Below are 9,512 nucleotides of genomic sequence, written 5' to 3'. Positions count from 1 at the left end.
GGCCGCGCAGGCGCCCTGTGGCATATCGCCGCCTAAACAGATGACAGCCGTTAACAGGGGCCGATCAGAGAGAAGAGCACCGATGCGGCCGCCCCATTCGGTACAAACACCGAACTGTATGAAAAGTGCCGGAACCAATTTCTCACCCTGAGGAACGTAATGAAATAATGGCGGGTAAGACTACCCGCAATGCCGGGCGAGAATGAATACGCCCTATTTTCGTCACAGGAGCCAGAACGCGCCCCGGAAGTCGCCTCTCTGTGCGGAGCATGCGCGGTGCTGCTCCGGGCTGAGCGCAGCCGCAGTGACAGTGAGTGCGGCTTCCAGAGGCTGAGTGAGAGCCGTCGCGAGCGGGGACAATGGTGAGAACCCAAACCCCCAATAAGACCCATTGGTTTTAGTGTCAGTCTGCAGACAGGAGCTGGAGAACTGAACCCAGGCAGAGGAGAGGGAGGGAGAAAACTGGCAGTGGAGGAAAGAAATGGTGAGATGGGTTTGGATTTCAGCCCAGGGAGGAGGGAGAGTGTGTGGGACGGGGATTTACAGCTTTGGGGGAACAAGAGAGGGAAAAATGTTCCAGAGAAACTAGAATTGTCTGTTCAGAATTTATACCCTGGATTGACAGTGATGGCTTTTGCAAACTCCTTTTACAGGATATTGGAAGTGGAGGATTGGCCGACAGAAAATTCAAACCAAACATCACATCGAAATCTGACAGTCACTCAATTCATTGAGAGCTGAATATCATCAGGCTTTGAATTTTGAAGTAGAAGTGTGACTGTAAAAGCACCGAGACCCACCCCCAATGAGAGTTTTCCAGTCCACTGACTGTGGAGAGAGTTTTAACCAGTTACACAACCTCAAAAAAAGTATCACATCATTCACGGCAGGGAGACATTAAACGCATGTTTGTGTGTGGACAAAGCTTCAACCGGGAGAGACATAAAGACCCCTCACCATGGAGAAACTGTGGAAATGTGCGGACTGTGGGAAGGTATTCAGTTACCCATCACAACTGGAAGTTCATCGTCGCAGTCACACTGGGGAGAGACCGTTCCTCTGCTCCATTTGTGGGAAGGGATTCACCCATTCATACAACCTTCTGACACACCAGCGAGTTCACACTGAGGAGAGGCCATTCACCTGCCCTGTGTGTGGGAAGGGATTCACTCGGTCATCCCACATTGTGACTCATCAACTTGTTCACACTGATAAAAGACCGTTTACATGTCCTGACTGTGAGAAGAGTTTTAAATGTAAAAAGGATCTGCTGACACATCAACGTATTCACACTGGGGAGAGACCGTTTTCGTGCTCCTTGTGTGGGAAAAGATTCATTCAGTCATCCCACCTGCAGACACATCAACTTGTTCACACTGATAACAAATTTTTTAACTGTCCTGACTGTGAGAAGAGCTTTAAAAACAAAAAGGATTTACTAACACACCAATACGCTCACACTGGGGAGAGACCATTCACCTGCTCTGTGTGTGGGAAAGGATTCAGCCGTCCATCTGCCCTACTGAGCCACCAGAGAATTCACACTGGGGAGAGGCCATTCACCTGCTCTGACTGTGGGAAAGGATTCATTAATTCATCCAACCTTCTGATACACCAGCAACTTCATACAGGGGATAGACCGTTCACCTGCTCTGAATGTGGGAAGGGATTCACACGTTCATACAACCTTCTGACACATCAGCAGGTTCACAGTGAGGAGAGGCCGTTCACTTGCTCAGTGTGTGGGAAGGGATTCACTCGTTCATCCAACCTATTGAATCACCAGCGAATTCACACTGGGGAGAGGCCGTTCACCTGCTCTGTGTGTGGGAAGGGATTCAGTCAGTCATCCAACCTGCTGACACACCAGAGAGTTCACAGTGGGGAGAGGCCGTTCACTTGCTCCATATGTGGGAAGGAATTTTCTCATTTATCTTATCTTCTGAAACATCATCGAGTTCACACTGGGAGCGGCCATTCAACTGCAATGTCTAAGAAAAGGGGTTTACTCACTCATCCCACCTGTTAACACACCAGCGATTTCACAAGCGACTACAAGGTTTAGATTATACCCTGATTGATGCTGTTAATCATGTCCAGCACTGAATAATGTTCACTCTGACAGTCTTAATCTGCTGATGAGGTTTATTATTCTGAATAAATGTGTTTGAAACGTTGTTGCAGATTTTTGTCTTTCCCACCTGAGTGTTGAACATCACCTGTCTGGAGCTGCGAAAGGACAATCTGGGGGAGGATCATTTGGCAGGAACAGAACTTCAGCCTGGACACAGTCCTCCAGGCTCACACTGGGAGGAACAAATGACACTTTGGTCTTTCTCATCACTCTTCACTGTCAGCAAAGTCCCCGTGTGGACTTAATCCTGAGATGTGTAAGAAATATGTTCCATCCGCTCTCCTCCAAATCTCAGAACCCCTAGACATGGAACAGCAGTCTTCTTTACAACTGTGTTCAGAGTCGGGAACAACAATGGTGAATGCTGGAAATGTAATAATAATAATTGCTTATACATGTAGGCTTCAATGAAGTTCCTGTGAAAAGCCCCTAGTCGCTGCATTCCAGCGCCTATTCGAGGAGGCCGGTACGGGAATTAAACCCGCGCTGCTAGCCTTGATCTGCATTACAAGCCTGCTGTTTAGCCCACTGTGCTGTCAAATCAGCGATTGGTGTAAAACTGATGTTCCCGATTGAATGTAAAGCAGCTGGTTTCAGTTTCCAGGCTGAAAATGCATCGGAATCGTCTCAAACATTTTAATGTGTTTGTGTGACAGTCACAATGAATTCATTGAATTGAAACCTACTTAAAATAGATTGGTTGACGTTTGCATTAAAAACCAGCAGGAGGTCATCACAGGAACCTGGTAACAGCAGGGAGAATTAGACAATAGTTTCATTCCCAGATAAAGAAGGAGCTGCAGCCTGTGTCCAAGAATTCCCAGTTTCACTGATCTGTGCTTCCCACATTCTGTCCTTTTAAATAAACCTCACCCCTACCAGCCTTTAACAATCATAAACATAACAGAGAAAAGGGCGAAGCTGTGCCTGCCCCTTTAACTGGGAGCTGAACAGTGTCAGAGCTCCGACTGTCCCTTTAAGAATGTGTGGTGTTTTCAGCTGAAGATTCCTATTGGCCGTTTTCTGGGTTGTCTCCTTATTCTGATCGTTCTCAGTGATCCTCGGGTATGTGAACCTGCTCTCCTGTCTCTCATTCTCTTCTCTCTCAGATTCTCACTTAACCTCTCTCCGCTCTCACACGCACTCATTTCACATACCTCCCACCTCTCTCTGTCTTTCTCTCTGACACTCACTCCTTTAACCTTTCTATTTCACAGAGCGCCTAAATTCACTAAACATTTCTCTCATTATCTCTCTCTGAAGAAGCACCGAACACACTGAACCATTCTGTTTTCTGAGTGAACATCTCATTAATGGAGACTCCATCCTTTCTCTCTCCACCTCTCACTTTCTCTCTCCCTCTGATTGGCCCTGACTCACTTTATATCTCCTATTTTCTAATAACCCTCTTTGAGGAAAATGTAATTTTGTATAATGTCCCCTTATTTCTCCCAGTGATAATCCTCAGTCCATCTTCCAATTCAGTGAATATGTAAAAAAATTAAATAACCTCATATTTTGATGTTTAAAATGGGAAGTGAGGTGAATGTAATGCTGAGACCAGCAGCAATATGTGTGGGTGTTCTTGATGCTGTCAGAGTGAGTTCACCCTCATAGGCAGAAAGACTGTTCACTGTGATAACATGAAACTGATGCCTGCTGTTTCATTCTCAGGTAACACAACTTCCTGTTTCTCTGCTGCCGGTTCCAAACCACACATCTCACTTCTGAGCAGAAAATAAATCCAGGGACCACAATCTGGTGAGAACATCTGTCAGTGCGGCCTCTATCTGCCCACAGAGTCAGGGCAGAGTCACACAGATCACATTGTGGTGACATTTACAAATGAGCCGGTTATTTCCATTCAGAGTCTCCATTCCCGGACAGAACCGGCTGTGTCTGTGAATCAGTCACTGAGTTCCCTCTGCTCTCTGTAGCTGAGAACTGATAACCTGCTCCCTTATATTTTATATCATTCTTTCTGTGTTACTTGTTTCCTCCATTTCTCAGTTTTTATCTCTCGCCACCTCATCTTTCTGTTTTTTTAAATCTCTCAGTTCATCTCTCAGTCAGTCTCTCTCCTTTCCTCTGTATCTCTCTTGATCTTTGTCTGTTCCTATTCAATTGAGGTGTTCAAATCATGAAGTGTTTGTGATAGATTGAAGAAAGAAAAAGAGGGAGAAAAACATGAAATGTTGGAAAAAACTTTTTTTTCCTTCTTTTGTCTGTCGGAAAAACTCAGCAGTTCTGGCAGCATCGGTACAGAGAGAAACAGAGTTAACATTTTGAGTCCTTAGAAATCATAGAATTTACAGTGCAGGAGTCCATTCAGCCCATTGAGTCTGCACCGGCTCTTGGAAAGACCACCCTTCCCAAGCCCACACCTCCACCCTATCCCCATAACCCAGTAACCCCACCCAACACTAAGGGAAATTTAGCATGGCCAATCCACCTAACCTGCACATCTTTGGACTGTGGGAGGAAACCGGAGTACCCGGAGGAAACCCACGCACGCACCGGGAGAACGTGCAGACTCCACACAGACAGTGACCCAAGCCGGGAATCGAACCTGGGACCCTGGAGCCGTGACGCAATTGTACTAACCACTATGCTTCGAGCTGCCTTGTGACTCTTCAGTGCAGGGTAAACCGGGATTGTCCCTCTGATATCAGGGAAGGTGAAGAGGAGATGTAATAGAGGTGTTTAAAATGAGGAAGGATTTGTGATAGTGTCGATGGGGAGAAACTGTTTCCCAAGAGCAGGAGGGTTTGTAACCAGAGGACACAGAGATTTAAGGTATTTGACAACAGAACCCAAGGGGGTGATGAGGAGAATTGTTTTTACACAGTGATGTGATGTGATCTGGAATTCACACCGACCGGCTGCTGGAAGCAGATTTCACAGTAACTTTCAAAGGGAATTGGATAAACACTTGCAGAGGGTAAATTGGCAGAGTTATGGTGAATGGGGTTAATTGGACAGTTCACTCATCTTTGTGACATTCTGAATTTTGCTCAAACTGATGTTTTAACATTTGACCTTTTTAATCACAAAGTATCTCAAAGAGAAGATTAAAACTTTGGTTTTGATGAGCTGTCAGATACATTTCCTGTGTGACTGTGTAACTCGAGAACTATGAGAAGGATCTGAAAATGTTCAGTTCCTCTAACAGATGTACCTCAGATATCAGAAATCTCTGGAGTTCCCCATGTCCTCATTGCTGTCTCCTTGGGTATAACAGCTCTCAGTCAGGTGGAGTCAGTCACACGTTTCCATTCCTGTTTTATCCCACACCTCCCAGCGACACTCACCACAACACAGAAACCTCAAAATATCATTGCTTCCTTTCACCTTGTCCTCCTATTACAATTTGATGTTTATTGGGCCTTTTGTCTCCATTAACATCAGATTATCTGCAGTTGAAATTACCTCAGAGACACTGGAACCATACTCTGATTGTTATACCAGACTCCAGTCAGCCCAGGACCTGCAGTGGTAACATACACCAGAATTGGAATAAAAGGCAGGTTATTGTCTAATAAAGGGGGCAGCACGGTGGCACAGTGCTTAGCACTGCTGTCTCACGGTGCCAAGGTCCCGGGTTCGATCCCGGCCCAGGGTCACTGTCCGTGTGGAGTTTGCACATTCTCCCTGTGTCTGCATGGGTCTCACCCCACAACACAAAGATGTGCAGGGTAGGTGGATTGACCACACTAAATTTCCCCTTAATTGGAAAAAAATGAATTGGGTACTCTAATTTTTTTTTTTAAAGGTTATGGTCTAACAGTGGTAGAGTAACAGACACCAGAAGCAGATTGTGTTATGTTGTCAACAAACCATGACTAACTCACTGTGAAAACCAAACTTTAGTTATGGTTCTCTAGATACTGACTGTATTATCATTATATTGGATCCAATGATGTGTTCACTCTCACACTACAGCCTGCCTCTTATTATTGGAACAGACACTGTGTTTGTTACTCTCAAAGTGAATGAATCCTTTGCTGTTTCTCCTCTGGGCCTCATCTCCACTATTATTGTCTGAGACCCTGTGGTTTTACAGGGTTTAACAATTTCATATGAGAAGGGCAGATAATTATAACTTTTTTATTTTTTGTTTTTTGAGATTTGTGAGTGATAACCTGCTGCGTTTATCACCACACAGCATCCGCCACTTAATCTGGCGTGATACACTGTGTGAAAACTATGTAAAGGAACAAAAATTAACTTATGGACAAAACAAAGGGGGCTGCTCCCAAACAACGAATGGAGCACAGCCCAAAAAGAACTGGAAAGGAAACGGAAACTTAACAAAACCCGTCAAATCAAAGTGCCGAAATCAGGGTCTATAAGGCAGCCCAACCCCTGGGGCGCCCACCGAGCACGGAAGGCCTCGAGCGTGCCCATGGACACCGCATGCTCCAGGGACACCCGGCCGCGAACAAGGCTGCGGAAGAAGGTCAGACAGTCAGGTCGGATGACCCTCTTGGTCGCCGCTGCTTGGACCTATTAATGGCAAGTTTGGCCAGGCCCAGGAGCAGGTTCACAAGGAGGTCCTCCGCCTTCCCCGCCCCCCTCCGCACCGGACGTCCGTAGATCAGGAGCGTGGGGCTGAAGTGCAAACAAAATTCCAACAACAACATTGTAAGGAAAGCAAAAAGGAAGTGCAGCCGAGGACAGACAACATACACGGCCCATGGTCTCCACCAGGCCACAGAAGTGTGAGGTCTCTGGGGAGGCCGTGTGGTGGCTTAACTTTACTTAGCTTTCACACCGCGTATCACACCAGACTAAGTGGCGGATGCAGGATATACTCCGGTTGAACGGCACTGCCCTGTGCAACACCCTCCACCCCAGGTCCCTATGTTTTATGGGGAGTATGCGTCCGTAGAGGGACCTCCACCGCCGGATGACAACAAGGCATGCCAAGGCGTGTCCGGATGGCGGGTGAGGGCAAGGAGGTGGAAATTGTGCAATTGCAGGCCATACAGGAAACCCCTCCGCGCGGTGCGAAAAGGAGGGTATTTTCGCAAGGCGGCTGGGATTGTGGGGCACCGGCGCCTGCGGAGGGGGGGCGGGTCCCGGTGCCTGGGACAAGTGTAGAATTCCATCCAAGCTGGCATCTGCCCAGACGGGATGCCACTGCACAACTGCGCCGTCTCGAGTCCAAGTGTGCCCACGGGGCCAAGCACGACTGATTTGAGGCCTCGGATGCCTTTGGCCGCGCGCTGGACGGACACTGCTCTGTGCTCGGCGAGCTTGTAGGGCATTATCCAGCCCACACCTCCACCACCCAGCACGTCCCAATCCTGGTCACCCCGGCATCCACAGCCCTCCGCTCTGCCAGTCACCAGAATGGATATTGGCGGAGGTGCGGATTCCTGAACAGCGGCTCCCTTACGTTAGCCACTACTCCTAACAGGGGAGAGCTGCGGTGCATGGTGACCATGTTCCAGACTTTGAGAAGGTCCTGGTGCAAGATGGGCAGTGCCAACAAAGAACTCTGAAAACTTAGCTGGTCAACGAACAGGAGCTACACATGGTAGTTCAGGCCATACACCTGGCAGAAGAAATACGTCGCCAGGGCACACCATCGTGGAGGAGGCTCAACGTACAGGTAACGCTGCAGACTCTGAAGGCGGAAAGTCGCTCCCTGGGTGCGAAGGCACACCAGCGCCAAACTGCCCTCCGCAATCAGGAGATGCAACACCTCCGCAGCGACCCAGTGCAATCCACTGTTCCAGAAGAACCGAATCAGAATTCTCTGGATGCGTGTGACAAAGTCAGGGGGAGGAGTCAAAGTGACCAGCCGGTACCACAACATGGAGGCAACCAGCTGGTTTATGACGAGAACTCGACCCCTGTGGGACAGCACTCAGAGCAGTCCTGTCCAGCGTCCCATGCGAGCGGTGACCTTGGTCTCCAACTCCTGCCAGTTCACCGGCCAGGCTTCCCCTGCCGGGCAAAGATGGACTCCCAGGTAGAGGATGTTGGTCCGGCTCCAGCTGAAGGGCCTGAGCTCCTCTGGGAGGGGGTCCATTTGCCATGGACCGACCAGGAGTCCGGAACATTTAGCCCAGTTAATCCCAGCAGAAGACGCGGCAAAGTACACAGGCACTCTCGCATCCTCCGCAGGTCACCAGGATCAGTGAACATAAGGAGCACGTCCTCAGCATAAGCCGAAAGGACCACCCCAATGCCCGGTTCATGCAGAATCAGCTCCGACAACCTCCTCCGCAGGAGGCGCAGGAAAGGCTCCACGCAAATAGAATAAAACTGGCCGGACAAGGCGCAGCCATGATGCACTCCTCTCCCAAAGCGAAGGGGCACCGTCAGGGACCCGTTAACCTTAATCAGACACTCCGAGGCAGCGTACAGTAATCGGATAAGGGCAACAAAGTGCGTCCGAACCTGAAAGCTCGCAAAGTCCCGAGCAAATACTCGTGCCCCACCCTGTCGAACGCCTTCTCCTGGTCAAGAGACAGGAAGGCGCTCGACATACCAGATCTCTGCTTTGGACACGAAAGCAGCGCCAGATTTCCCCAGCTCTCCAGGGCCAGCCGCACACAGTCCCGGTGACCATGATGCTCTTCAAAAATGCCCGGGGGGAGACTGAGTGCCGGGCATGAGGGCACTCGCTGCAGAGAGCATCTAAATCCTCCTCGCCCGCTACTGAGCAGCCTTCCTCCTGCGAGCGGTCACTGCCTGAGCACGAGCCCCCCGCTACGTGGAGTGTGGCGGGCGCCGTGGGCCCACCGGCTAGCCCTTGGTCCGAGTTGATCCAGGGCTGGTTTAGCACAGGGCTAAATAGCTGACTTTTAAAGCAGATCAAGGCAGGGCAGCAGCACAGTTCAATTCCTGTACCAGCCTCCCCAAACAGGCTCCGGAATGTGGCAATTAGGGGCTTTTCACAGGAACGTCATTTGAAGCCGATTTGTGACAAGCGATTTTCATTTAACTTCTCATTTCATTCCACCCCCAGGATCGTTCTCAGGCGGGTTCCTTGCAGGCTCCCCACCACGATACAATGTCCGTGGACGGCTCCGACCCCGCCGTCGATGCCGAGCCCTGGGAGAGACCCCCAAGGTCCCCCGGGAACAGCTCTGGGATGGAACCTGGCATCATCTGCTTGGGTGTTGTGAGCGGGGAGCCTTCCTCGCCGTCGCCCGCCCATGACCCGAATATATAAGGACACTGGTGGCTGCCGCGATGAACAAAAGGAGGTGACCGGGGTGTAAAACTGTACCGGGCGGAACGAGCCCTCGGGGGTCACGTCTCCGCCAGGCCCCGGGCCTCCATGCTCGGGCATCTCGGTGGCCTTGGAGGCCACCTTGACCTTTTTAACGGGACTGGGCATCAGGGTGATGGGAATAAACAC

The 9,512-nt window shown here is 49.6% G+C and overlaps 1 protein-coding gene across 1 annotated transcript in view; it reads left to right on the top strand.

Moving 5' to 3' along the window:
- Positions 1-309: 309 nt before the first annotated feature.
- LOC140418814 (uncharacterized) overlaps positions 310-9,512 on the top strand; it is a 37,696-nt gene continuing 28,493 nt past the window's right edge. Inside the window, exons 1-2 of the mRNA XM_072502429.1 lie at positions 310-362; positions 654-1,880. Of these exons, the coding sequence (XP_072358530.1) occupies positions 959-1,880 (922 nt within the window). The 5' untranslated portion in view covers positions 310-362; positions 654-958. The remainder of the gene's footprint in view (positions 363-653; positions 1,881-9,512) is intronic.

This window comes from Scyliorhinus torazame, chromosome 5 (assembly GCF_047496885.1).
Source record: "Scyliorhinus torazame isolate Kashiwa2021f chromosome 5, sScyTor2.1, whole genome shotgun sequence".
NCBI classification, from domain to species: Eukaryota; Metazoa; Chordata; class Chondrichthyes; order Carcharhiniformes; family Scyliorhinidae; genus Scyliorhinus; species Scyliorhinus torazame.
This window is presented reverse-complemented; position numbering and strand designations above follow the sequence as displayed.